The sequence below is a fragment of the Dreissena polymorpha genome, chromosome 7, assembly GCF_020536995.1.
Source record: "Dreissena polymorpha isolate Duluth1 chromosome 7, UMN_Dpol_1.0, whole genome shotgun sequence".
NCBI lineage: Eukaryota > Metazoa > Mollusca > Bivalvia > Myida > Dreissenidae > Dreissena > Dreissena polymorpha.
The window spans coordinates 104,118,703-104,144,925 of NC_068361.1; the positions used below are offsets into that span (position 1 = coordinate 104,118,703).

The window sequence follows — 26,223 nt, forward strand, 5'->3', positions numbered from 1 at the left end:
TGTTTTTGAAATATTTTATCAGCATAAAGAATATAATCTTCATTAAGTGTGTGGCGATAGAACCTCATATATTTTGTAGAATGCATGTCTTTAAATATAAAAATATAATGTTATTATTGTGGAACATGGGATTTATCTTACAAGGCTAAACACGGCGGCAATGCCGAGTTTTAGGAAAGTATAGTGCCGGGCATGATATACTTCTTTATATACTATTAAACACATTTTAGTAAAATTATCTCATTCTTATAAATCTTGAATACAGTATGACACAAGGCTAAATCTTAGAAAAAACCGTTGAACCACTCTAGTGGTCACATGTATGATTCAATTATAATGCAACTTGGTGAGAATGTTGTACAAAATCTAGGCATATTTAGCATCTGGATCACGGGCCGCCAGTACTTCCTCTTTGAGTTGTTTATACAAGCCAAAGAGTTTCTTTTAATGATATTGCCTTACTTTTCCTTTAGGCTATAATTGCATCATGTTACTTTTGTGTACCCAAAACCTCCCTCCTTGCTGTTGTAATTAACGCAACTCTGTTTCAATCCGGAACAATCATCTTTTATGTCATGCAACATATCCGACAGTACCTTAACTTCATCGCACTGCCTGTGATCAGCCATAGCACACTTAATCCAGCATGTCATGTGATCTCTGCAATACACAATTCCTTCATTTCTTATGTTCTCATCAAAACAAGATCCAAATCACCGTATGCAAAAATGACATTTTGAGAACAATATCACACAGTTATAAATGTGTACTAAACATCTTAATCGAAATTCGGACGTAATTGCCCGACGTGTATATACTTTTTAGTTTTAGTTTTTGCGCTTAAGGTAGCGCACCTCTAATGATTTCCCGCGATTTCTTCGAAGGTTGAAGAGCCTACTATTAGGTGCCGTAGCCTAGTGGTTAAGGCGATAGACTAGAAATCTTTTGGGATATTCCCGCGCAGGTTCGAATCCTGCCGACGACGTATACTTTTTTGCGACGCGTTTTATTTATTTTCTAACGTAATTTGATTTAATATGTCATATAAGCTATATTTATTGTTAAATATGTTGCAATTTTTATGCACATTCTTCAATTATTAAAATTAAAACAACGTTATGGCGAAATTGGGTGATTTACTGTTGAAAATACGAACCATGCATGTTGCATTTTTATTTTTATTTCAAAAAGTAAACGGTAAATCTGTCTATTTCTTGGTATTTTTCCTGTATAATAGTGTTTCTATAAAAACCAAGTTTAAAATATGACTTAAATGATGCTATTTTGAATTTAATGACACTTTGTTTTTAACCGACCCAATTTTTACTTGGCTGAAATCACTTACATTTCATGGCGCTCTTCCATAGATAAAATTTGTAAAAAATAAATGTCTGTAAAAGAATACGTATTTCATCTTGTTTAAGCTTTAAACACCTTTACAGCATCTGTACACACCAACTGCATGCCCATATTTGGAAATTTGAATGAATTATGGAACTTTTATATACCCCAGGGGTGAAAATAAACTGGACAAAAGCCGAGCGTGGGGGTGGTTTTGAAAAAATCGGTATATTTTTTTTTAAAGCATGGAAAGCCTACCTACAAATCTGCATGTAGTTCAGTAAAAAGATGCTGATTAAGAAAATAATTAATTAGATTATATTTGGATATGTGCCCATTAGAGGTGCGCTACCTTAAAACCTTACGTACACAAATGCATGGTTAGAAATTAAAATTATTACACATATGTTATTGTTTTTAATGTTTTGTTGTCAGTGGTGAAGTTTGTGTTCTGGAAAAAATGCATTCCCGATAATCATTATTAATAGCATATGAACGTATTGTTGTCAGCCCTGTTTTGTTGTTTTAATTATGCGTTCTGTTTTGATTTAAGCATTGCTTAAAAGATTCGGTCACGAAACAAGTGTGTCAAAATACCTCACTCTAAAACGCATAATTTAAAATTGATACTTAAAGTAACGAAACAGGCATAACTTTGTTAAAAACATAACGCCTACATGTTCTATGAAAAAGACGTTTACATAGCTGTACCGACTTTACACAGTTATATGATTTTTATATACGTTCTAGTATTTTGAAAATATAATCCATCCACGTCTTATATGTGCACATGTCCCGTGTTTCAAGTACATGTACTCATGTACCTGCCTTAATTTAATCGTGATATACATAATTATTCCCCCATGTGAAAATAAGGCGGCATATTTCAGTGCATTCGTCTGTCGTTTTTTTAATACCAATATTAAAAAGAAGCAGGCTTTAAATTATGACAAACTACAATCACCCATTTGGATTCCATCCGACCCTACACCGTTAAATTCGGTCTCTTGGATGGTTGATATGTGTTTACATAAGTATTATTTAAAAAAATGATTGTAGTATGTATTTTGATTTTGTTTGTATAATCTATATGATCGTCGATTATTTTTTAAATGGCATTTTCTTATCACTAAGAATATAAGAAGAAAGAACAGAAAATCGACATGTATTTTAATTCTTAAACCTTCAACTACTGCAGTTGCGTCTTCGATGAAATTGCTTATAGTACAAAGCAATTATGGGTAGGTGACATAATACCGGAGCTTGTTCTCGATTTATTATTGCTATCGTATCCACTTAGATAACAAACAGTCGACTTTTTGTTACATCATTAATACAAACGGTTCATCTCACAAATCAAGGGCAGTTACTCTCTTTGAGAATATTAGACCCCAGAAAAGAGTAGTCTATTAATCAACTTGATTTAAATGATATCACACATGCATTTTCACCGATTGCTATATTGTAAATTTTGACAATGAATAAAAAGTAAATGTGGATATGCCGAGCCGAATATTGAGCCATTTCTCTGTGAGTAATGTTTTACCTAGATTTTCACAGGTTAATAAATCATCTGTGATATCATTAGTTGCAACGTCTTTAGATGCTATTGAGAACAGTCTGTTCTCCCTTCCTGCACTCCGAATATATCATATGAACCAAAGAGCTGCATCATTTTCTTGATGCACTCTTCCTCTGAAGAAAATCTAGAACGAGTTCCATCTGCTCTCTTCGTCAGCATCATTTTGATTGAGCATTTTCATGGTACTATTGGAAACCTCAGATTTTACTGACCACGTAATACAATATATCTCTTGTCTGTTCCTGTCTTGTTATTCCAATAATACCCCCTGTCGTTTTACATATTCTGCTTATCTAATCAGTAGCTTGGTCGATAGGTACCCCGTTGAATTATTTTTCCTTCAGCCTGACTACAAAGTGACATTCAATAAACTCTTTGAACATTTCAGGTGCTGCATATATTAATGCTTTTATGTCTGCTAGATACACAGGACCTCAACGGGCATAGTTTGTGTGGTCGTCCACCATTAGCCACGGTAGCATCTCGAAAAAGGCTTCAATATGCAACAGTCATTCGCCTATTCTTTGTAATTTAATGAACTTCATAAGGATTTCAACCAAATGTAGGTTGGAATTCCAGATAGAAAAGTTCTTCACTTCACTTTTCTCTTTGTCGAATTTATCTAGTAATTCACTAGAGATTAGATCAGCAGTTTAAGATACATGCAGTTTAAACAGAATGAAGAATGTACACTTTAAAGCAATGTAATAATACACTGAAATACACAAATGAGTTTCAGTCTTTTTTTAACCGTACGTTGTACTTCATTATATATAATGGATCCTTTTAAATTTAATTTTTACTTTACAAATACGTTTATACAGTTAATAAAAAATTAGCAAAACTATTCCATTGTTATAAAAATACTTTTTGAACATAATATTTAATTCTGTTGATTTTCAATGCCAGTTGTCATGTTTATTTTGGCATTAAAGTGCACTAAATGACCTATATAAGTGAACACTAGAATAGATAACATTTTAATTAGATCCAAGAAGGTTTATTTTCAGACAATATTACTACCTTAAACTTTTCAATTTTGGTTATTAATCACAATGAGATGTATTTCATTTCTTAAACAACTGAAAACTGTACCCAATGAACTTTGACCTAATTAAAAGGATGTCAAGCACCTGAGAAGGTGACATCCCCTCTAGATTTTCAGCAAAGGGTATGTAGATAACAAAAAACATCAAAAGAAGCCATGCCTAAAAAATGCCAACCAACTTTTTTTCCAGGCACATTTCTCAGATTTTTAGGTTAACTAGAAATTTCGAAAAAGTTACAAACAATTTAAGTAAAATACTGCAAACAACAGATTGACATTTATCGAAATATTATTTTCCATTAAAAATGAATCCAAGCAATTTAAAGTCACAAGGATGGATCGGCAATAATCTAAATGCACTCTGTATGTCCATTTTAAACAAAAAGCAATTTTTACAGAGATCCTGAATCATATAAATTGCTTCGTCAAAATTCGAAAAATTAATTGAACATTTTTGGGGATCAATATAATTATTAACTGAATTTCAAAATGGATTTGACAAATGATTGACTAATCTATACTCGCCCGGTGATTTGTTTCGGTACTATTTCTATTGGAGGAACAGAGTTTTTAGCGGAAACTCAATAAATGTACCCGCGACACGACCCGCCTGAATTTCGTTATCACTTTTTTGTTGAACTGCTGACGCATATTGAGCAGCAGATTTAAGGTTTTTGAAAAATCTGGCATTTAGTTCGCCTTCATAGCTTAGCCTAAAGCAATATATGAAACCTGACAAAAGTACATCAACTGAATTGTAATTTTTTAGCCATGACTCTAAAACTTCTACTTTAATTGGCGACGGAGCTAATGACAAAGCACGGCTATCAGAGACCATAGCCGCCCCTTCTGGGTCTATGAAACGGCCTTGACATTGGGGCACCACTTGGTTGACCGCGAAAGCGGCTGACCGCTGAATTGAATCTTTGGTTGGCGATACGTATTTGACAGAGCAAAAAGCCTCTTATTTCCCGAAGAACATGACCTGAAGGGGTGGTTAGTACCGCAGTTGACATATACGTTTTCAAATTTACAATTGTGAACAAATCGACATGATTTTTTCTAGGAAGTCCCGACAAATGTACCGTCTCGTTTGCACTTGTTTCTCTCAATGACCAGCATCTAAGCCACACATCATGATTGAGCGCTGACCATGAAGAAGGCATGACAGCCTGTCTAGACCGAAACTGGTGGTCGTATTCCTTCCAAAAATTCCCACATGCCTTGCTGCACACTCTATTATCGTATAATAAACACAGTGCAACATTTCATGAAGCCTCTGAGGATGAGCAGATAAATAAATGTCCATGAAAATCATAAATGCATCTGACCAACGTTCGAAAGAATTAATTACATCTTTGCATATCTTTGGACGACTTTCTAACGACCCATAATTCAAAACGAAAACTGAACCCCCGATTAAGTTATCATCTAGCTCAACTGCCCCCTTAAGCAATTATGCAAGATTAACATATTCGCCACAACAAATACGCTGTTTAAGCGACGCAGGCACGTGAATTGATACATCATCATTAGTTTGTCTAGGCAGTACAGAAATGCTCTGAAAATTGAAATTCATGCGCGACAGACTTGACCTAGGTAAATTATCGTTTGAAATGCACGCTAGTGCATCGTGCTCACCCACGTTGTGACCACGTTGTAGCCCATCGGCTCTGAGGAAAATATCACAAAAATCAACATCATTTAGGTGGCGCTCTAGCGGATACCGCCTCTGGTTCTAGACCAGGAACCGGGGCTGGTGCCGGCCCTGCTACCGGCGCCGTTTCCGCCGCAGCCATTTTACGCCGTCAATACCTTTGTTCATTCGCCGATGCCGTATCTACCGACGCAAGCATCCCCGTCCCTCTCTCTGCCCCTGTTTCGCGACGGCTTGCCTTGTCCGTCTTCGCACGCCACGACCTCTACCCGACATTATAGATTTCTGTTTTATGAATGTGTATACACGCGTTTTTCAGCCAAAGCTTTTTCGCAAAAGGACGAGATACGAGAAACCCGAGCTAATACTAGTAAACCGTATTGGTGATGTAAGAAAGTCACTACTTCAATCGATTTCACGCATGGATTAGTGTCGTCTGCTTTGTGTCGTATCATCGATACGATATTTAAACATTTATCTACCGGAGACACGAATTCTTATCATCTTATCATCATACTTGTATTCTAAAATGTGTCCACTAAAAGTTGAAAATTATTCATAAATACGATAAAATATAATAACTCTCCTAAAATATATTTTATAAAAATACATTAATTTATGTTTCTCAAACATTGGTTTAAAATGAATTTATAAAATGTGTAATTCGGTCAAATAAACACTCAAACAACTCGAAGAACTGTTCATTGAAATGTATTCTGCCATTTAACAAGCCGTTTTCCAAGTCCACAAATATTCTTGTTAGCAAGATACATGTTTAAGTTTGTGTAGCGGATATTGATTGGGCCTTTGTAAGGAAGGTCACCTAACTTTAAAAAACAATAGCAATCTCTCCCGGTGTCTCAATGAAGTCTAATGGCACTCACATGAAAAATAACCTGCTTTATAAAATGAATATGCAAACAGGTTGTCGTATGATTTTGTAACAACAACAAATAGTGTCGCTAGAGACATCAAATTATTAAATGATACCTCGGTGGCTTTAGAATAAAGGCAAATTCTGTTGAACAGAAACTATCCATGAATATACAGAATACATTGCTGGTGCCGAGATGGAGAAAGCTTATCCGGCGAGGCTTAGAAAAAGAAAATAGGGCGATCTTTGGAGCGAGATTCGATTTATCATGCTTCATGCCGTTGACACATTTTACCAAAGACAAATGTTTAATTGACATAACAATATAATTATTCTTGTCGGGCCTACATGTACACAACATTCCTGACGACAGAATAATTACCGATTGTGTCACGTAACAAATAGTTCCACTTTAAACTGATCCTTTTAATACTTTTCTATTGAAAATATGAGAAGAAATAAAAAACGAATCGAGCATGTGATATTTTTCTTGGTATTTTTCACTCTAACAACTGAGATAGCTGAGTCGAGTGCAACAAGCGAATTACCAACTCAGATAGCTTGGTCCCATGATGCAACTGCTCAACAAACTGAGATAGCGATACAAGCGCTCTACCAACTGAAATAGGTGAATCCGGCAATACAAGCGCCCGATCTTTTTTCGATCTCAACTCCATTTCTTCCCGGGCCCGACGTCGGGAAAATTTTAAGTGAGAGTTAAAATTAATCCGGACACCGCCCGATGCTACAAAATGACACGGTGTCCGTGCGATCATCAGCCCGATGTGCGTAAAAAAACGTCGTCCGCTGAGCGGACGGTGATCGGTCTCTTTATGTGACTGAGGTATTACGTGGTATACCACGTGTATACATATTAGCACATTTTCCCCTTACAACAAATTCAAGAAACTTTGGCTGTTACAAAATGGAGATTGAGTAACAAAAGTATTTTTCATTTTTGTTAGAGGCATTTATAACGTAATTAAAAATGCTCGAAAATGGAACCGCCACGAGAGCAGGGGTTTTCTACGTTTCCATTTTAAATTTAAATTGTATTCAAATAATTGAACAATCGGAAGTTGGGTTTTCATGTTGGCTACCTGACACAAAACCTCCATCTTAACATAAACTATTGAGCATGTGCCATTTTTTATCGTTAGTAACAATGGGTGAGACCTTGACCCGACACACTCCAAATACAATACGAGCTCGATTATCAGGCATGTCCGCTGTATACAAAGTTTCCTTTAGATTGGTCGATGCAAACTAAAGTTATTTAGTAAAAACATAAATTGTTTTGACCTCGCATCCACCTACCCGCTCGCCATACGCAAATCGTATTACGAGGATTTTCAACTTCCTTAAAAATGATAATTAAATTCTTCGTAATTGCCTTTATGTAATTTATCTAGATTGCACAGATACGTTATTATTAATAACGCATTTCATAGACAATTACTTGAAATTTATTTATTTAGAATATATAAATTTATCAAAATGAGTCCGGCGATGTATCTCTTATCTTTGATATTTGCCAGCTTGGGTTTAGAACATAAATTACACTTACAGAAGTGAGAACAAAAATATAAGAAATAAACGGTCCAATGATGTTGTTGTACAATACATGTTTATCTTAGAATATGTTTCATTATATCATATAATTGACTTCAAAGTTTAATTATCGGATTAACGGTTACTGTCATTGATATTGACAATTAATTAACAATTGCTGGTTCAACTGTAACAAAGACAAATAATTAGTAAGATAATTTGAACCGAAATAAGACTGTGACGAAATTGCTACTATTTAAAGATGAAATTGTTTATTTTGAATTAAGATCTTGAATGTTCAGATATTTCTGTGTCTCTTTCCGATTTGCATTTGTGTACAACATGTATGCAGCATATTGATTCATTGATGTTGGCATTATATTTGATGATTATAGTTATTTATGTTGTTTGTAATGGGTAATGGTTTATTGGATAAAGAAGGAAAACAAATAAGGTCACTGTTCCGCGAGGTTGGTCATTATTTATTTTAAATAATGAAATATGAAGCAAAATACGTGTTGAACTCATGAAAGAATTGTATGTCGATTGTATGTATTTAAATTTAAGAACCTAGAACTTTTTAAAACGGAATCTAAACAGTTTTAATTTAATGTTGTTACCGAGGTGTTTATTGCACATAAATGTATAAAATATATATAAATTAACAATGATATAAAGGTTTCTTAAATGTATTTTATGAATGAATATAAACAGTTTACAGCTTTAAACATGTTTAAATAATTTAACATTCTTCAGAGAATTACTCGCGTACGAATGAAGGCAGCTGATAGCGCAGCCAATATAGACATCTAGGGAAAACGCAGCTTTTAGCGCAGCCAATTCAGATATAAAAGGAAAACACATTAGGTCACGGTTTCGCGATGGTGGTCATTATTTATTTTAAATAATGAAGTATAAAAGCATTAAACGGTTTGAACTAATTGAAGAATTGTAATGTTGATTGCATTTAGTTTAATTTAGGAACCTAGAATATTTTATAACGGAATATCAAACAATTTGATTTGAATCTTGTTACCGCGGGGGGGGGGGGGAGGGGAGTTATTGCACATAAATGTATAAGATCTATAAATAAACAAGAATATAAAGTGTTGTATTAAAATATATTTTATAAATGAATAAACACATTTAATTGTTTTCAACTTATTTAAATAATTTGAAAATTCTACAACGAATTATGTGCGTACGTATGAAGACAGCTAATAACACAGCCAATATAGACATCTAGGGAAAACGCAGCTTTTAGCGCAGCCAATATAGATACAGAAGGAAAACAAATAAGGTCACGGTTTCGCGATAGTGATCCATATTTGATTTTAAAATGAAATATAAAGCATCATACGTGTTGAACTCATTAAAGAATTGTAATGTTGATTGTGTATATATGAATTTAGGAATTGAGAACATATTAAAACGGAATATAAAACAGTTTTAATTGACTCTTGTTACCGGGTTGTTTATTGCGCATAAATGTATAATATTTATAAATACACAAGAATATTAAGTTTTTTAAATGTATATTTACAGTTTATTGCTTTCAACATATTTAAATACTTTGAAAATTTACTGTGAATTATGTGCTTGCGTTTGGAGCGCAGCCAATATAGACATACATGTATCGAGAAAACGCAGCTTTAAGCGCAGCCAATATATATAAAGAAGGAAAACAAATTAGGTCACGGTTTCGCGATGATGGTCATTATTTGTTTTAAAGAATGAAATATAAAGCATTGTACGTGTTGAACTCATAAAAGAATTGTATGTCGATTATATTTATTTGAATTTAGAAACCTAGAACATTTTAAAACGGAATCTAAAACAGTTTGAGTTGAATCTTGTAACCGGGGTGTTTATTGCGCATACATGTATAAGATATCTATATATAAACAAGACTATAAAGGTTTCTTAAATTTATTTTATGAATGTCTATACACAGTTTACTGCTTTAAACATATTTAAATAATTTAACATTCTACTGAGAATTATGTGCGTACGTATGAAGGCAGCTGATAGCACAGATAGTATAGACATCTCGGGAAAACGCAGCTTTGAGCGCAGCCAATATAGATATAAAAGGAAAACAGATTAGGTCACGGTTTTGCGATGGTGGTCATTATTTTTTTATAATGAAATATAAAAGCATTAATAGTGAAACAAAAAAATATCAATCAACAAAACACTAACAAATATAATCAAAATATAAACAAATCAATTTTATATTAATTTTTGTGTATTTCTATTATTCTATCAGCAACAACAATAATAGTAAAACAACGAAATAGCAATCACCAAAACAATCACAAATATAACCGAAATATAAACAAAACATTTTCTTTGTACTTCCAGTATTCAATATAAAAAAGAATAGTAAAACAGCAAGATAAAAATCACTTAACACAATAGCTACTAACAAATATAATCAAAATATTAACACAGAAATTTTCTATAATTTATTTCAGCCTCGCTCTGTGAAAAGGGGGTTTAATGCAAGTGCGTAAAGTGTTGCCCCAGATGAGCATGTGCAGTCCTGCGTAAAGCTGCGTTTTATATATACCCAATAAGTTTACGATAAAATGTATAATTTCAAATCAATATTATTTATATAGAGTATTTTTGTCGGATTTTATGGTCATAGAACAAATATATTTTCTAAGACCAACCGTGAATTAAAATCGATATTCCACCAAAGCCAACACATTTTTTTTTATTTTATGCATACACATTTTTTGTATTTTTTTTATAAATAATGACCTTGTAACGTCATAAAAACGACGTCATTTCAAAAAAGTAATTGTAAATTATATTGTTTTTCGGAATCCTTGAGTACGCTCTCTGTGAGTTCCCGGATGACGTCCCATGCGAACGTGATGTCACTTTCAGTCGAGCGCGACGAGCAGACGGCAAATCGGAGGAAGTAGACGCCCCGTACCTCGGAAGGCACCATGTGAATGCGCCCGTCCGCGTTGATTGCTTTCAGAAGACGTTCATTAGTTGCGTTGGAAGCATTCTGAAATGAGGATGTTTTAATGAGCCTCGCTCTAGGAAAACGGGGCTTAATGCACGTGTGCAAAGTGTCGCCTCAGATAAGGCTGTGCAGGCCACAAAAGCTAATCAAGAACGACACTTTCCACCTTGACTGTATGTTCGTTTAGAAGAAATATCATTTGAAAGATTGATCCATAAAAGCGGAAAGTGTCGTCCCATGATTAGTCTTTGCGGTTTCACAGGCTAATTTTTGTCGACACTTTAGGCAAATGCATTGAGCCCTCTTTCACAGCAGGGCCTAAATACATATTGGAGCCTAAACTACTCGTCTGCACAACTATCATTTGACAGCGTCTTATCGCGTGACATAACAACAAACCCTTAGAAACTCTGGCTATTACATTAGACAGACATGCAAATCTACTGTACTATGCGTTAAATACGATTTGTCGTTATGGAGCCCCACGATAAACGTGTTTTGTGAGCTCAGCAGACGACAATTCTGCTTTGCGATTCGCAAGAGATGCGCACGCACCTTCAGCCGGAAGCAGACGAGTCCCATGACGACCTTCCCCACGATCTCAAATCGGTCGTCTGCCACCACCATACTCTCGAACTGGTGTGCCAGCGTAACGTCCTGTGAATATAAATCGTTTTAAAAACATAATCTCATTGATCCGAAGTCGGGAAATGAGTTATTGTTTTTCCAACATAACACTATTATCATGGTGTTTTCTACATTTTTGTGAAATACGTGGTCGGAACGAGGAACATGCAAGGCATGTGTGTATTTAACAGTTTTTAGCGCGTGCTCCATTAAATACCCGTATACGCTTTGTAACGTAGCTTGTGCACGTCCACGCAAATATGTTACATAACTAGTAATCATTATAACTGCGATGGATTGTACATATATCAACGATACACTTGGCATCGATGCAACACAGAAATTAGCCGCACGTTTATACGTTCACACGTGCATTTGTTCTCCCGTCAGCCTGTACATTTTCTATAGATGCATTTAAAAAACATTTGTTAACTTAGTAAAACTTCACCATTATCATTATCACGAGGAATAATTTTCTATCCCTGACTCGATTCTGTCTGTAGAAATAAAAACTATTTATTTTTAGTTCCCTATAGGATTAAAAGGGAGAAAGTTCTGTCGCATAAACGGAAAGAAATTACTTCTGTATACCTTAAAAGTCGCCGCACAGTGTCAAATACGTTTAGGCGTTGAATAGACACGCATTTTGGTCCCTTATACATTCAGCAAATGCATACTAGTTTTTGATGTTACAACGTTTACTAGCAGAGTCCGAACATCGTATTAGTACACTGATTTTACAACACATTTCAAATATAGCAAAGTAATCCTCAATAAAAATAAAAATAAATTGAAATAATAGTTGATAAAATAATAGACACAAATCATAACTACAAAACTCTACCTTTCGGATGTAGTTTTGGAGTTCTTTCCGGCCGTATGTGCGCAATACAAACCACAGCTTCAAGGACCTAAATCTTCGACTCAAAGGTATTTGCCAGTGCTGAAAACGAACAATATACAGTGCAAATAAGAAAATCAGCCGCACTCTGCGAAAACGGAGCTTAATGCATTTGCGTTATGTATCGGCCCAGATTAGCGTGTGCAATCCGCAAAGGCTAATCTGGGACGACACTTTCCGCCTAAACTGCATTTTCGCTTAGTAGAGACTGTCTTTGAACGAAAAATAAAATAGCATGAAGTACATGCAAATCTGGGATAACATCGTACGCATTTGCATTATGCCAGGTTAAAACAATTCACAAATGCTAGGCATATTATGTACGCACATGTATATACACGAAATATTGTATAGCTACGTGAACGTTAAGAATGCCTAGTGGTTGTTTAACTTCATTTAGACAAGATTTTGAACTAATTAATTGAGCTCGATTGTGATCGATTATCGATAAATACCCAGGTACATTTTCAGATATGGCATTATCTTAGTACAGAGCAAACTCGCGATCTCTTAATCCATAATACGCCTTGGTTTAATATTTTGTGCGTTTGTTCTTGTGGACGATACAACGACTAGCTTGCCACCGTGTATACCTGTGTCTGATGTAATATGGGTCCGAACAAACTTTAATTGCTGGAAATCAGTAATGTAATTTCCCATATTCTGCCATTATTGAACGGCAATCTTTCAAAGCTTAGTATCTAATGAATTATGAATTTGTCGTGTTTTAGATCGCTTCATGTATATGGTATCAACACCCGAAAATAAAATATACATTTTAGTATTTGAGCACTACGTTTTATCGACCGCGGGGATATACACATTGATTTACTGTCATGTAACCCGTAAACTTACTCGGTAGTCTGGCATCGCTCCCTGATTATCGTGTTTTAGTAGAGAGGGTCAACTTTAAAGGCTTCCGTAAGCAAGTTACAGTCCTTTACCCTGTGGGAATTACAAACTCTTATTATTATTAGCCATGTTGAAAAAGAAAACTATTTTTTGTAATACATGTATATGAATTTCGACCATTTGGAAATTCAGTTCATTCGACTACAAAAGTAGTCATTACTTATCTCTATGGGTAAGTAAAATGAAAATAACCTTCCGGACGCAACACACAATATAATGTTTTCTGTCCACTTGCCTTTCTGACGATTTAGTTGTATAAAAAATGGTATAGTGGGACTTATACTATGATAGCTACTAATCAGTTAATCGATGTACCGTATTCCTTCGCCTCTCTTGGTGACAAGAAATAGATCCGACATGAGCAAAAAAAATGCCTTTATAATAATATCATAATAATTTTACTCAAAATCTACATATTTATTCCTATTACGGCCATATTCATCAATATGGTCTTTCTGTCTCTCTGTATGCAAAGACTGGTTAATTGCATTCGCATTTCAACCGCATTTTAACATTAATTGGAATCGGCGGCTCACAGACCCGAGCAACTGTTACCACTCGATTGATGCATGGTGATAGTTTTGATTTAGTCATAATGTATTGCACACATTATACTTAAATTATTTCTATACTTACCACATGGTAGAACAGTCGAAATTCACGTTTAGCCACTTGTGGGGGTTGAAATTAAACGACTCGGCAAGCTGGAAAAGATTAATTCAGATATCACTGTAATAACCTTTTTACATGTAAAGAATAAAGCCATTATTCGTCCCAATAGTCTCTCCATAAAACAAATGCGTTAATTTTCTTGTTTTTTGTTAATACTTACTGATTATTATTTTCATTTTTAATTAAAATATAGAATTATAATACGGTATTATGTATATATCAATGCCAATTATGGAATGGAAGTGTCGTTTTGTTGATATAATGCAGATTGCGAAGGATATTGCGAAGGTGACGAGAATGACAATTGCACACAAGAGAGAGTTAATGCGGAAGTAGGTATGACATAATGTGAGCCTCGCTCTGGGAAAACGGGGCTTAATACATGTGTGAAAAGTGTCCTCCTAAATTAGCCCGCGTGGTCTGCACATGTTTATCAGGGACGACATTTTCCGCCTTGAGTTGATTTTCGGAAAGAATAGGTTTCCTTACAACAGGGCAGACTAAACAGACTTATCAGGGACGACACTTTACGCACATGCATTCAGCCCAGTTTTACCAGAACGCGACTCATATTAAAAGTATAAGGATTACTGGAACAACCTCCCCCCTCGCGTAGATGTTCGACTAGTTCCAATTTTTTCATCAAACACTCCTTACCGCTAGTGAAATGATCGCTGCGAGGCGTTTTGGTTACAGTATACTAATTACTTTTGGTGTGTGCAAGTGTGCTATGCTATACCCTCTAAAAACATGAACATCATTTATTTTTACGACACAATTCTCTGTAGGGGCACTTGTCATGAATTTATTTTGGAATATTTCTTTGTGCGTGTGGTACGTAAAACATGGTTGTTTACTAGATATTCATTTTTTTTGCTTGAAGGATGGATACTACATGAGACTTTTACAGATGGCGGGAAACCCTCATCAACTGGACAGAAGCCGGTAAATAGTTGGCCCTAAAACAATGACCGTTGATTCATGTCGAGTTCTTTCTTACATTACACATGGCCTATGTTTTTTATTGTTTAAATCAATTCGGCTTGGAATGCTCTTCGAGAAAAGGTGTGGTTATGAGGGCTCTATGCGGAAAAGTTTGACTTTATTTTGTTTTGAATTAATTGCTTTTACATTGACTATGTTAAGAAAATCTTTTATTATATTGTGACCTTTTGGAGCCATACTTTACCTCCACACCGTCCAACAAGGGGCGGAACTCTGGGCATATAAAAGCGCTTCCGGCATAGGCAGCGTCGATGTGCATCCACGTGCTCTCCTCTTGACCTGGGGTCAACATTTAACATATTAAGTGTTAATCTTAGGAAACATGACTATTATCATATTGAAATCTGCCAGTTCGATTGTATTTGTTAAGTTCATATATTTCGGTTTAATTTAGTCAAGCTGAGGAGACAGTGAAGTATACTTTACACGATAAAAAGTTCTTATATGGATAATAGATCATACCTCTTGATAAATTATTATGACGCTGTTTGCAAATAGGTTGGCAACTGCATTGATTTAAGCAGAAAACGTAAGCCATATCTAGTGCGCATGTGAATTGTAAACCGAACGCAAACATTACTTTGTGCAAACGAAAGAACCCGTTAAAGGGGCGGAACACAAACAAAAGTTTTAATTGTAAACAACTATAAGTGGAATACGATTCGTGTAACTACATATCGGTTCACATGTAATATCCTGTTTTTAATGTCGTGAACAGGTATTTAACGTTTGCGTTTGTAAGAAGGCTCTTCCTATACTTACATACAATGCCAAGTTCTTTAACATTGTCGAAGGCGCAAGATGGCGTGGTTCCAAGCGTAGCGCACACCTGCGACGACATATTTGGAAGAAACATATTATAGCAAGTAGGACTTTTTTATTTTGTGGTACGATTTAAAACGAACAAATCATAAATATCACGTTAGTCAACATACAACTTTAACAAAGCGGACTTTTGAAAGCATTCAAAGTTCACAACCAAAATGTAAAAGGCTACGCTGACAATAAAACTAAATCATGTTATTTTATGAAATATCTAACTATTGTATGACCCAAACTGACGTACCTTATTTTATCAAATTGGGCCGTACTCTGAGTAAAGTTTTTTTTATTTATGTGCGTAAAGTGTCGTCGCATATTAGCATGTGCAGTCCGCACAGGCTAATCAGGGACGAAACTTTCCGCCTAAACTAGATTTTTGCTAAGAAGAGACGTTCTTGAAACGAAAAATATCATAAAAACGGAAAATTGTCGACATTTGAATTTAACCCCCTTTTTACAGAGCACGGCTAATTTAATGATTTTAAAAGAAATGCTACTGATTGGTTTAAACATATATATTCAAGAATGTGTTTTTCAACATAATTTACACGCATCTTAAGTTTATAGGATTGGAACAAAAGCTATGTTTTTAGGGTTTCTTTCATCAGTAGTAAATTTACAAACATAATGGCGGTATTTGCATTTTAAACAAAAAACATTTCAATAAACATTCGAGTTTTAACAAGTTTATGAGTAAGATTGGAATCAAACTTGTTTACAAATGTTGAAACAATGTATTAAGAAAAACATATTGCTGGTGTTATTATAATCAGAGAAATTTTTAGCAAAAACAAATATTGAAACATAGAGAACCGATAGTTATACCACTCTGAACCTTCCTGAGCATTGGATGAAAATATGGACTGCATCAAACATTGCAAAATTATCTCTGATGGAAAGATTATCATCTGAATACAGTAATGTGCGGAGTGATATATCCGTTTTATTCTATAGTTCTTACTATAGTTAATCTTATAGCTGCATACAATGGACAGACCAGCAAAATGGGACCAGTGTCCTCTATTTTTCCGTTTTGACAAAGTGGCGATGGAACCAGATTTATATCAAGTAAGTTTTTATTAAGAGAACTTTAATTAGTTCTTTGACGTGTGTGCAGCACCTGCTGTCTTCGCTTACCATAATAGAACATTCGATTACTACGAGGTTTCATAAGAGCCAGGGCCTTTTTTAAAATCAGATATGTTATCAACAAGCTTTGCTTCGTCTGGGAGAGAATTCCAAGCAGCAATTGTTGAGGGCAAGAAGGAATGTTGGTACAGAGAAGTCCTAGTCCGAGCACCATCTAAGTGGGATGAGTCACGTAATGGTATTGCAGATCGCTCGCCAACTGATTGTGGGGACAGTGAGGACAAATATTCTGGACTAAGACCTTTGACCATTTTAAAGGAAATAATGAGTTTGTGTTTGGACCTTCTTGTGCCAAGAGTTTCCCAGCCAATTTCGTTAGAAAGTAGTCTTAAGGACACAAGTCGGGTACAGCCGGAAACAATGCGGGCAGCTTCAGTTTGAATATTATCTAACTCTTTTTATTTACATACATCGTACACTTATCCCATAAAACATCTTCTAAAATAGGTTGAATAAACGTGAAGTATTTTATTTCAAGTCATCTTTGGTCACGGTGAAAACGAAACTTTTTTAAAAGGTTGACACGTGACCAGGCCTTAAATTTAAAACACTCAATGTGTTGATGCCAACTTCCATCATTTGACAGAATAACGCCTAAATGTGTGTGACTATGCACTGCGGGAATCGGAGTATCGTACATATTGATAGGAGTATGATACGGTTTGTCCCTCTAACGCGATATAACAAGTGATTCTGACTTCAATGGATTGAATTTTACCAACGATGTATCGGCCCATTTTGCAATTTTGTCTATATCGCGTTCTAAAACGGCGGCTGCAGAATTTAAACTGTCAACAACCACGATAAACTAGTGTCGTCTGCGATTAAGTTTATATTAGCTTGAAAGTCATTTACAATGCCATTAATATATACAAGAAATAATAGGGGACCAAAAATGGAGACCTCTCGAACTCCAGCCTCGGCTAGGGAAGATAAGGCCCCGGGAACCAATACCCCTTGATGCCTTTGATGCAGATAGTTAGAAAACCAGTTCAAAAGTTTGTCTTTGATACCGGCGCATTTCAGTTTCAATTAATGCTACTAATTACACAAAACACTCGTCTTATGATGTAAGGTGTGATACTTGTGATCTCTAATCGATACAGCTGCATGATTACAGTCAAATACACCGCAACTACTTATATACAACTACTACACCGCGATTTTTTGTCATATTACGAAAAGTACTGGTACCAGTAAAATTGGAAAAAATACGCGCAAAACACAACTGAAAATGGGAAAATTCGTGTTGCGAAGTCTTTAGAATGGGAAATCGGTGCATTTTATTTGTTGCTAACAAATACTCAATAATTGATAACTAGGTGTTGTCAAGTTATTAATATTATATTTTCTGCACAGGGAAATAAACTAAATGTTGCATTCCTTTTTTTTATTTTGAAACCTTTTATTTTGATGTTTTGGATAACGATTGGGATTTTTTTAGTTTCTCTCCATTGGGAAATTGCCGTTTTCCAATACTTTATAAAGAAGGAAAAAATCGCTGCTTCATATAGTTAATTATAGTATATTTTATTTTATTTGAACACACGTAAAGAGAACATGGATTTTAAACGCACACAAGTTAGTTTGAAGTCAACAAAGAATTGTAATTTTCGGACGGAGTCTAAAAGATGTAAATGTAGTTTTGGCATACATGTCACTTGTGCATTTTTAGACAAATGCTGATAATTTCCCAATATCTTAGCTCTTAGATTCTCTATTTTAGATTTTATTTAATATGCCAACAAGTTCGTTAATATATCTAAATTTATTGCGTGTCTCTATTGTCATGCATTTTCTTTTATTAGAGTTTAAAGACATAGTATTTGCAGAATACCACTTCATGATACTTCAATTCAATTCACTATCATAGGTATTATCTCTCTTCGAATACTGTTGAATCATCTGCATATACGAATTGTAAACAGCTGATGTTCTTTACAAATAAAATAAGGAGCAAATGACCATAACATTCCCTTACAAATATAGGAAAGAGCCCCTGTGTCCGGTCCTTATTGATGGCGTCTCGAAGGGTCTGGCCCCTGAGGGAGGAGTCCTCGTCTGTAGGCAGCTTCCTCATCCGTATGCTTGCGATCAGTCCCGCCCTCTCCACCGAGCTATGTGCCTGGAGCAGACCACGATCACAGAATGGAATCATAGCAGTAATATATATTAATGAGCATCGCTTTGGGAAAACGGGGCTTAATACATGTGCGTATAGTGTCGTCTCATATTTAGCCTGTGAAGTCCGCAAATGCTATTCAGGGAGACTTCCTTCAAACGAAAAATACCATCAACGAGGAAGGTTTCGTTCCCGATTAGACTGTGTAGACTAAAACTCATTAGTCTCATTAACCTGTGAACTATTCAAAATTAAATAGTTGTCGTATTATTATTATTTTTATTGTTACACATGTATTATTATTATTATTATGATTATTATTATTATTATTATTATGATTATTATTATTATTATTATTATTATTATTATTATTATTATTATTATTATTATTATTATTATTATTATTATTATTATTATTTAATTTTATTTTAACTATTTAGTATGAATGGTATAATTAAGTTTTTAGATCGCGTATTAGCAACGACGACGAGATGGGCAGGGGCAGTGTGTTGCCCTACCCCACCCACACCGGCACCGTGAAATTGATTGAAATTCGTATTACCGGTATAGTACATGTACGTGTATACACATGTTCTTATATCAGTTATAAATTCATTGAAGTATAATTATACCTCAGTCCGCACGGGCAAATCAGAGACGACACATTCACCTAGTCTGGAATTGGGCAAATAATAGACTACCTTTAAACGAAAAATGCCATAAAAGCGGAAAGTGTCGTCCTTGATCAGCCTGTTCCGACTACACAGGCTAGTATGGGCCGACACTTTACGCACAGGTTCTTTCCAAATATATTTTTAACGAAAAATTAAAATATTCTTTAAAATAAAGATTACCTGGTCAGAGCAATACGCGACGAACTTAGACATAATCACGCCGTCGTCAACGTGCCCATTCGTCTGCTTGTAACGGAAGATTTCTCGCGCACGCGCAGAGAGAAGCGCCATCAGCGTTGCCTCGCATGCGGTTCCCTGAAGATAATACCGAGCATTAAAATAAGAATGCATGTGCGAAAATTGTCTACTTAGATAAGCATGTCTGGTAAGTTCATGAGGCGAACAGGATGGTAAAAAGCAACAACAATATTGAAGTTTATGTCTCATGTTTTTCGTAAGTTATAATACAAAGCGTGACAGAGATACACTGAAACGTAAAGACCCTGATTAGGTTCGTTTAACACTAATTTCATTTGTATGAAGTCAATTGCTTAAAACAAAATTAAGACAGCGTCAGTTTGTAGAAGTACGATTATCAACCACTTCCATGCGATACGCCGTTCAATTAATGGTCACAAATGCATGATATCATGTTTTTCTATGAAGTCCATTGTTCGACCTCCTTTCTTAACCCACTGTATAAATGGCGCCATGAACAGGAAGTCACATGTATGACGTATTTTCTCAAGCATTTCCCCTATACCTCGATCCTAATGTTCAGTCAGTCTAGCACCACATATTCACTTGTCTAACATCATTTACTTAACAACGTTCCTTCTTTCACCGAAAAACGAGAGGAAGATTTCATTTTCTTGACAAGTGAAATACAACAAAATATGTAATAATGTATTTCACCATTTTGACGTAACTTGTTAATGATATGACGTTATAAAAGTCACGTTACCTGAATAACGCCACCCCCAGTTCCACCTGAACACGCCAGGAAGCTCTCGGGCAGGTCCAGCATCTTTCCCAGCCAGTCTAGAACCACGACCTCTAGTTCTGTGCACGCGGGGCTCGATGCCTGAAACCGTATATGGAACTGTATGTGGCGTGTTTACTATTAGTTTGCATTTCCTTATATAAGAGTTTAGAGATATATTTACAATATCATAAAACATGTACTTAAAGACTTCATTTGAGTTTGATTTTAATTTCGTGTTTGTTTTATTTCCAAAGAATAGTGTTGAATCATCTGCATTTACGTCCACGAACGAAGTTTGGATACTATAACTGATGTCATTAACAAAGAAAATACAGAGCAAATGGCCTGAAAAAAGATGACTGGGGTAAACAATATACAAGTATGTGTCTTTTTTTAATTGAGTTGAAGTTTCCTGCATTTATGTTTTGGTGTGTGAGATATGACTCACACATTGCTGAGGTGCTATTGGAGAATGGTGTGTTTAAAGTTTGGCACAGTAATATGCAATGATCAACTAGATCACATGGTTTCCCTAAATCAAGACACATCGTCGCAGCGGTCCTACTAAATACCACTAAGGACCACTAAGGACCACTAAGGACCGCTAAGGACCACTAAGGACCACTAAGGAGGTCCAAATGACCACTAAGGACTACTAAGGAGGTCCAAATGACCACTAAGAAGACATTTATGTCATTTGTAGTGATAAGGGGGTAATTAGGATATATATTTGTGTTTCTCTTGACCAGTTATTTAAAATAAAATTAAAAATTGTTGGTGGAAAAAATGTTATATTCTGAAAAACTGTTGTGTTAATAATTAAGTTTGTATTTCCTATTGTATAATTGAAATGTGATACTTTGAAGAAAAGAGTGATTCTGTGAGAATGACTTTCATTTTCAAACTGTGAAAACTATCAATTAGTTACCTTATTTAATCATGTTTAGAGAATGATCTTAATTTTCAAACTGTGAACAAATCAAACATTTTCATTCTTTAATCATGTTTACAGAAAATGAACTGTCGGTGTCATCAAAGGATGTTTATTTGTGGTATAAATTAAGCAATTAGGTAAGTATGTAATTATAAAATTATCACGGTCATTTTCAAATAAAAAATCAAAGGGAGGATAAAGACAAGGTTTTCACGGGTTATCGAGTAATCAAGGTAAGTGTTGTTGCTCAATTGTTAAAGTGTGTATATATGCTGGTGATTTTTTTGTATTGTATCATCTTTATGAAAACAAATCTGTGGAAATATATTTATATTCTATAACTGTTTCTAATCATTCAAAATGCCTTCAAGACCGCGAAAAAAAGCCAAAGGTGAAAGTTGGCCTTGTGCTGTGTGTAGTGTGAACTGTTCAATTGGATCTGTTCAATGTGACTCTTGCTCTAAATGGATACATGCCCAGTGTGAAGGATTAAATGAAAGTGACTTGCAATTTCTATCTGGAATATCATACATGTGTCGTATCTGTATCAGTGTTGAGGACAGAGATTCTTACAGTTACAACAGTGCTCTGTTCAGGCTGAGAGAGGTAAGTTACCTTATCAAACTGTTTTTATCTATGTACAAAGTTTATAAGATGAACAGTTTAGTGTTTATTATTTAATGTACAATGAGATCGGGTATCGGGTCCGTTCGCCCTAGTTACACGTTCGCCCTGGGTCCGTTCGCCCTGGGTTCGTTCGCCCTATATTATCATGTGCATATCGGGGTATGAACAGTTGATTGTTCACACATATAAGCAAATTTGAACCTTAAGTTTTCATTAATTAATATAGTAAGCAATCAGTGAAAATAACTGGCCTATGTTACAAACACGCTTACAAGTTAAAGAGCGCCGTTTTGATTTTTCACACATGTAAGCAAGTTTGTACCTTAGATTTCATCATTAATTAATATAATAAGCAATTAGGGAATATTACTGGCCTTTGTTACAAATACGCTTACAAGTTAAAGAGCGCCGTCTTTTATATTTCGGTAACACTTTTTTGTTTGATATGTTCGGAATAACCTAACTGTGAATTATCACGTTTGCGTTCTTGATTTGGTAAACAATTTAGATTGGAATTTGCTACTCGCTCTCTTAGCTTACTAAACTGTTTTATTATAGTACATCAATGTATTTTTCCATATGTTAGAATTTGTAGCTCACCTAGCACAAAAAGTATACCGATGTGGTTTTGTGAAAAATGGGCTTAATGCGTGATACGGACTGCGCAATTCCTTAAGTATTTCTAACAATATACAATAGTTATTCTAAACAATATGCAATAGTTATTTTAAACAATATGCACTAGTCATTTTAAACAATATGCATTAAAAAATATGCAATAATAATTATAAAATTTTGTTAATTGAAATTAAGTAAAATTTTATTAATTATGATTAATTAAAATTATTAAATAAGTTAAAATGGAAATTTAAATATTACAAATATGTACACAATATAAAGTGCATCATTCATTATTCTATATATAAGCTGTATATATTAAATTTATAAATTATTTGTACATTTATATGTGTAATATAGTCATTAAGATTATGAGATTTTGAGTGTAACTTCTTGCGTTGTTTATGGTTCTTTCATTCAGCAATATATAACCACCGTCTGTCGGATTATCTAAATTCTTGTATTCTTGTCGATCCCTGCATAGGCAAATAAATTAAAAATTCATATGAACATCATTATATCAAAAAAAACATCATCAATATTCAATTTACTAAACTGATCAACTTCCAATAATTCTCGCGTGTATTGCGCGGTGTGAAGTAGCAACCGGCCTTTATTGATCGGTGTCGATTAATTAAGAGATTATAGAGATAACGATCTGTGTTAATTGATTGATTGAGTGTCGTAATTACCTAATATAGTTAACATTGAGAACAATTACTAAATCATATAGAAATTAGTTATGTAGAATATGATTATTAAGTTGAAACTATTATCCTAAAGTGTATACTTAATATTGATGCATGCATAAATCATGTTTATAAAACAGAACTGTTATTATCATTTTTTTTAGAAATTATCTTTAATATGATTATTAGCGTATGATTAAGAAAATAAACATAAATTATGTAAATGAAACAGAGCGGTATATTTTAAATTGATGATTTTTTTTCAATAGATTTATGTTGCTGTCATTAATAATCCGTAATTAAAGAAAAATAAAAACGTGTCTTTGTCTATTACAGGCGTCTGATGTTAGCCCTGACCATCTCCATGCAGTTTGTGTTCGGGAAAAAACTATGATGCCACCAAACTTACAACATCAAGAATCATTTGACAGATCACAACTAAGTGTCGACTTTACAGCACTTGCCATTCTTGAGTCTTGCCAGGATGATGTCCAGAACGATCACCATCCAATTCTTACCAGGGGTGATGGCAATTGCTTATTTAATGCACTGTCAATTAGTGTCTGTGGTAGTGAGCGTTTAACTGAAGAAATCCGTGTGCGCACATGTGTAGAAATGGTGTTGAACAAAGAGTATTATAATGCTCAGGAATATGCAAAAGACTTTTTCTTCGTGTCCGAATCGTATGACGACAGCTGTCGTCAGTGTGCTGCCCCTGGTCGTTGGACAAGTCCTTGGATAATACAGGCAGCATCAGATGCCTTGTGTAGAGATATATATTCCGTATATCCAAAAATGAATGGTAAATCTGACCAGACAGCAAAAATCATTACTCGGGTAGGTGTCTTCATTTTAATTGTCACACTTTTAAGCGAAAGTACATTTTTTAAACTAGTTGCTACTTTCTTTCTGACAATAAAGCCCACTTGCGTATGCTATTTTTTATTAAAATCTTTTGCAAAAAATATGGTCTGTCACGTTAATGATTTACTGGTTTCTTTGGCGTTATTTCATTCCTGATTTCGAACGCTTAATTGGTCGTTCTCGTTCATGCACAACGTAATCTCGTGTAAAGGCATTGAATGTAAATATCATTGGTTCTTAATTAACTGCCGAGTGATGCGAGTGAAGTGTTTTATTATTGAATAATTGGTATTATCTTGTTCGTTTAACGCGAATTTTTTCCATTCAATAAAACCACAGTGTCGTCTCTATCTAAGGTTTATTCAATTAAAACGTCAACGGCGCTAGAAATCGTTGTATTTCAAATTCGGAAACCATATTAAACCGCGGCATTGTACACTGTGTATTAGCAACCTGCTGCGGTCATCCTTATCTTATCTTATCATTTCAATACACAGACAACTTGCAACTGTACTGGAAACAGTGGATAACTGCCAAAATGATTGATGGCGTTTATTGCTAAATCATAGTCATAATAAAATGTTCGCGCAATAAATGGTTTTTAATGGAGCGATTAAAATCGCTATCATTAATAAAAAACAAATGAATTAAAATTCATGCTGAATTTCTTTTAATTCTTCATTATAAGTCACAAGTAGAACAATAAATAATCACAATGGTCATTGCGTCTTTAAATGAACCGCTCTAAGATTATCGCATGTAGTATTGTCTTAAAATTGTAATGGTGAAAACTGCTACTTTTCTTCAACACATCAAAGGTGTCACTTACAAGATACAACATAATTGCCCCTATTCTTAACCACATTAATTGGGCAATCTCACCAAACATGACACTTATCTTTTGATTGAAAAGGTGCTAATTTACAACTTTAATCAAAGCTGATTGAATTAACATGTATGGCCGCTAATTATAGAACACACGTCTGCATTTACTGAAGTGCCCCCCCGGTCTTTATATGAAATATAACTAAATAATACTATGACATATCAGTACATACCAAAATAAATAGTAAATACAAATAATTACTACTTATTAATTTTTTATTCTGAATACCTTGAACATTGTCTTCTCGAACTGAACGTGTGTCAGTATTTTATATATGTGCAAACGAATCGCATAGGTACATTGATTTTACCTAGGGACCGAGTGCAGTTTTCAGCGCTTGGCCGCAGATACAGAGTATTACAATATAGACAGACATGTACACTATATGTACGGAATTAACGTGGATGTAATGGGCCCTACTTGCATGAAAACATAATCTATTTAAATATTTAAAATAAATATAACATTCAAATAAGTTTATACGTTTTTAATTATTTAAAGTATTATATACACCAAATTTACGGTAACTTGAAAATGATAACTTAAAAACAATAATATTTGTACAGCACGTTAAAATCAGTTTTAATTGACAAAGCATGAAATGTTAATTGTGAATTAGTATGAAATACTAACATATGGTTTATTTACAGGTACATTCAACAAGACACACTTCGTCCAGCCATGGACCTGTATCAATCAT

The 26,223-nt window shown here is 34.7% G+C and overlaps 1 protein-coding gene across 1 annotated transcript in view; it reads right to left on the bottom strand.

Annotated features, from left to right (window-relative positions):
* Positions 1 to 26,223, bottom strand: part of LOC127840003 (aromatic-L-amino-acid decarboxylase-like) — a 39,094-nt gene that overhangs the window by 8,457 nt on the left and 4,414 nt on the right. The window contains 11 exon segments of the mRNA XM_052368391.1: positions 10,880 to 11,078; positions 11,592 to 11,693; positions 12,508 to 12,606; positions 13,420 to 13,457; positions 13,460 to 13,509; positions 14,113 to 14,180; positions 15,338 to 15,432; positions 15,916 to 15,982; positions 19,106 to 19,249; positions 20,101 to 20,235; positions 20,885 to 21,004. Of these exon segments, the coding sequence (XP_052224351.1) occupies positions 10,880 to 11,078; positions 11,592 to 11,693; positions 12,508 to 12,606; positions 13,420 to 13,457; positions 13,460 to 13,509; positions 14,113 to 14,180; positions 15,338 to 15,432; positions 15,916 to 15,982; positions 19,106 to 19,249; positions 20,101 to 20,235; positions 20,885 to 21,004 (1,117 nt within the window).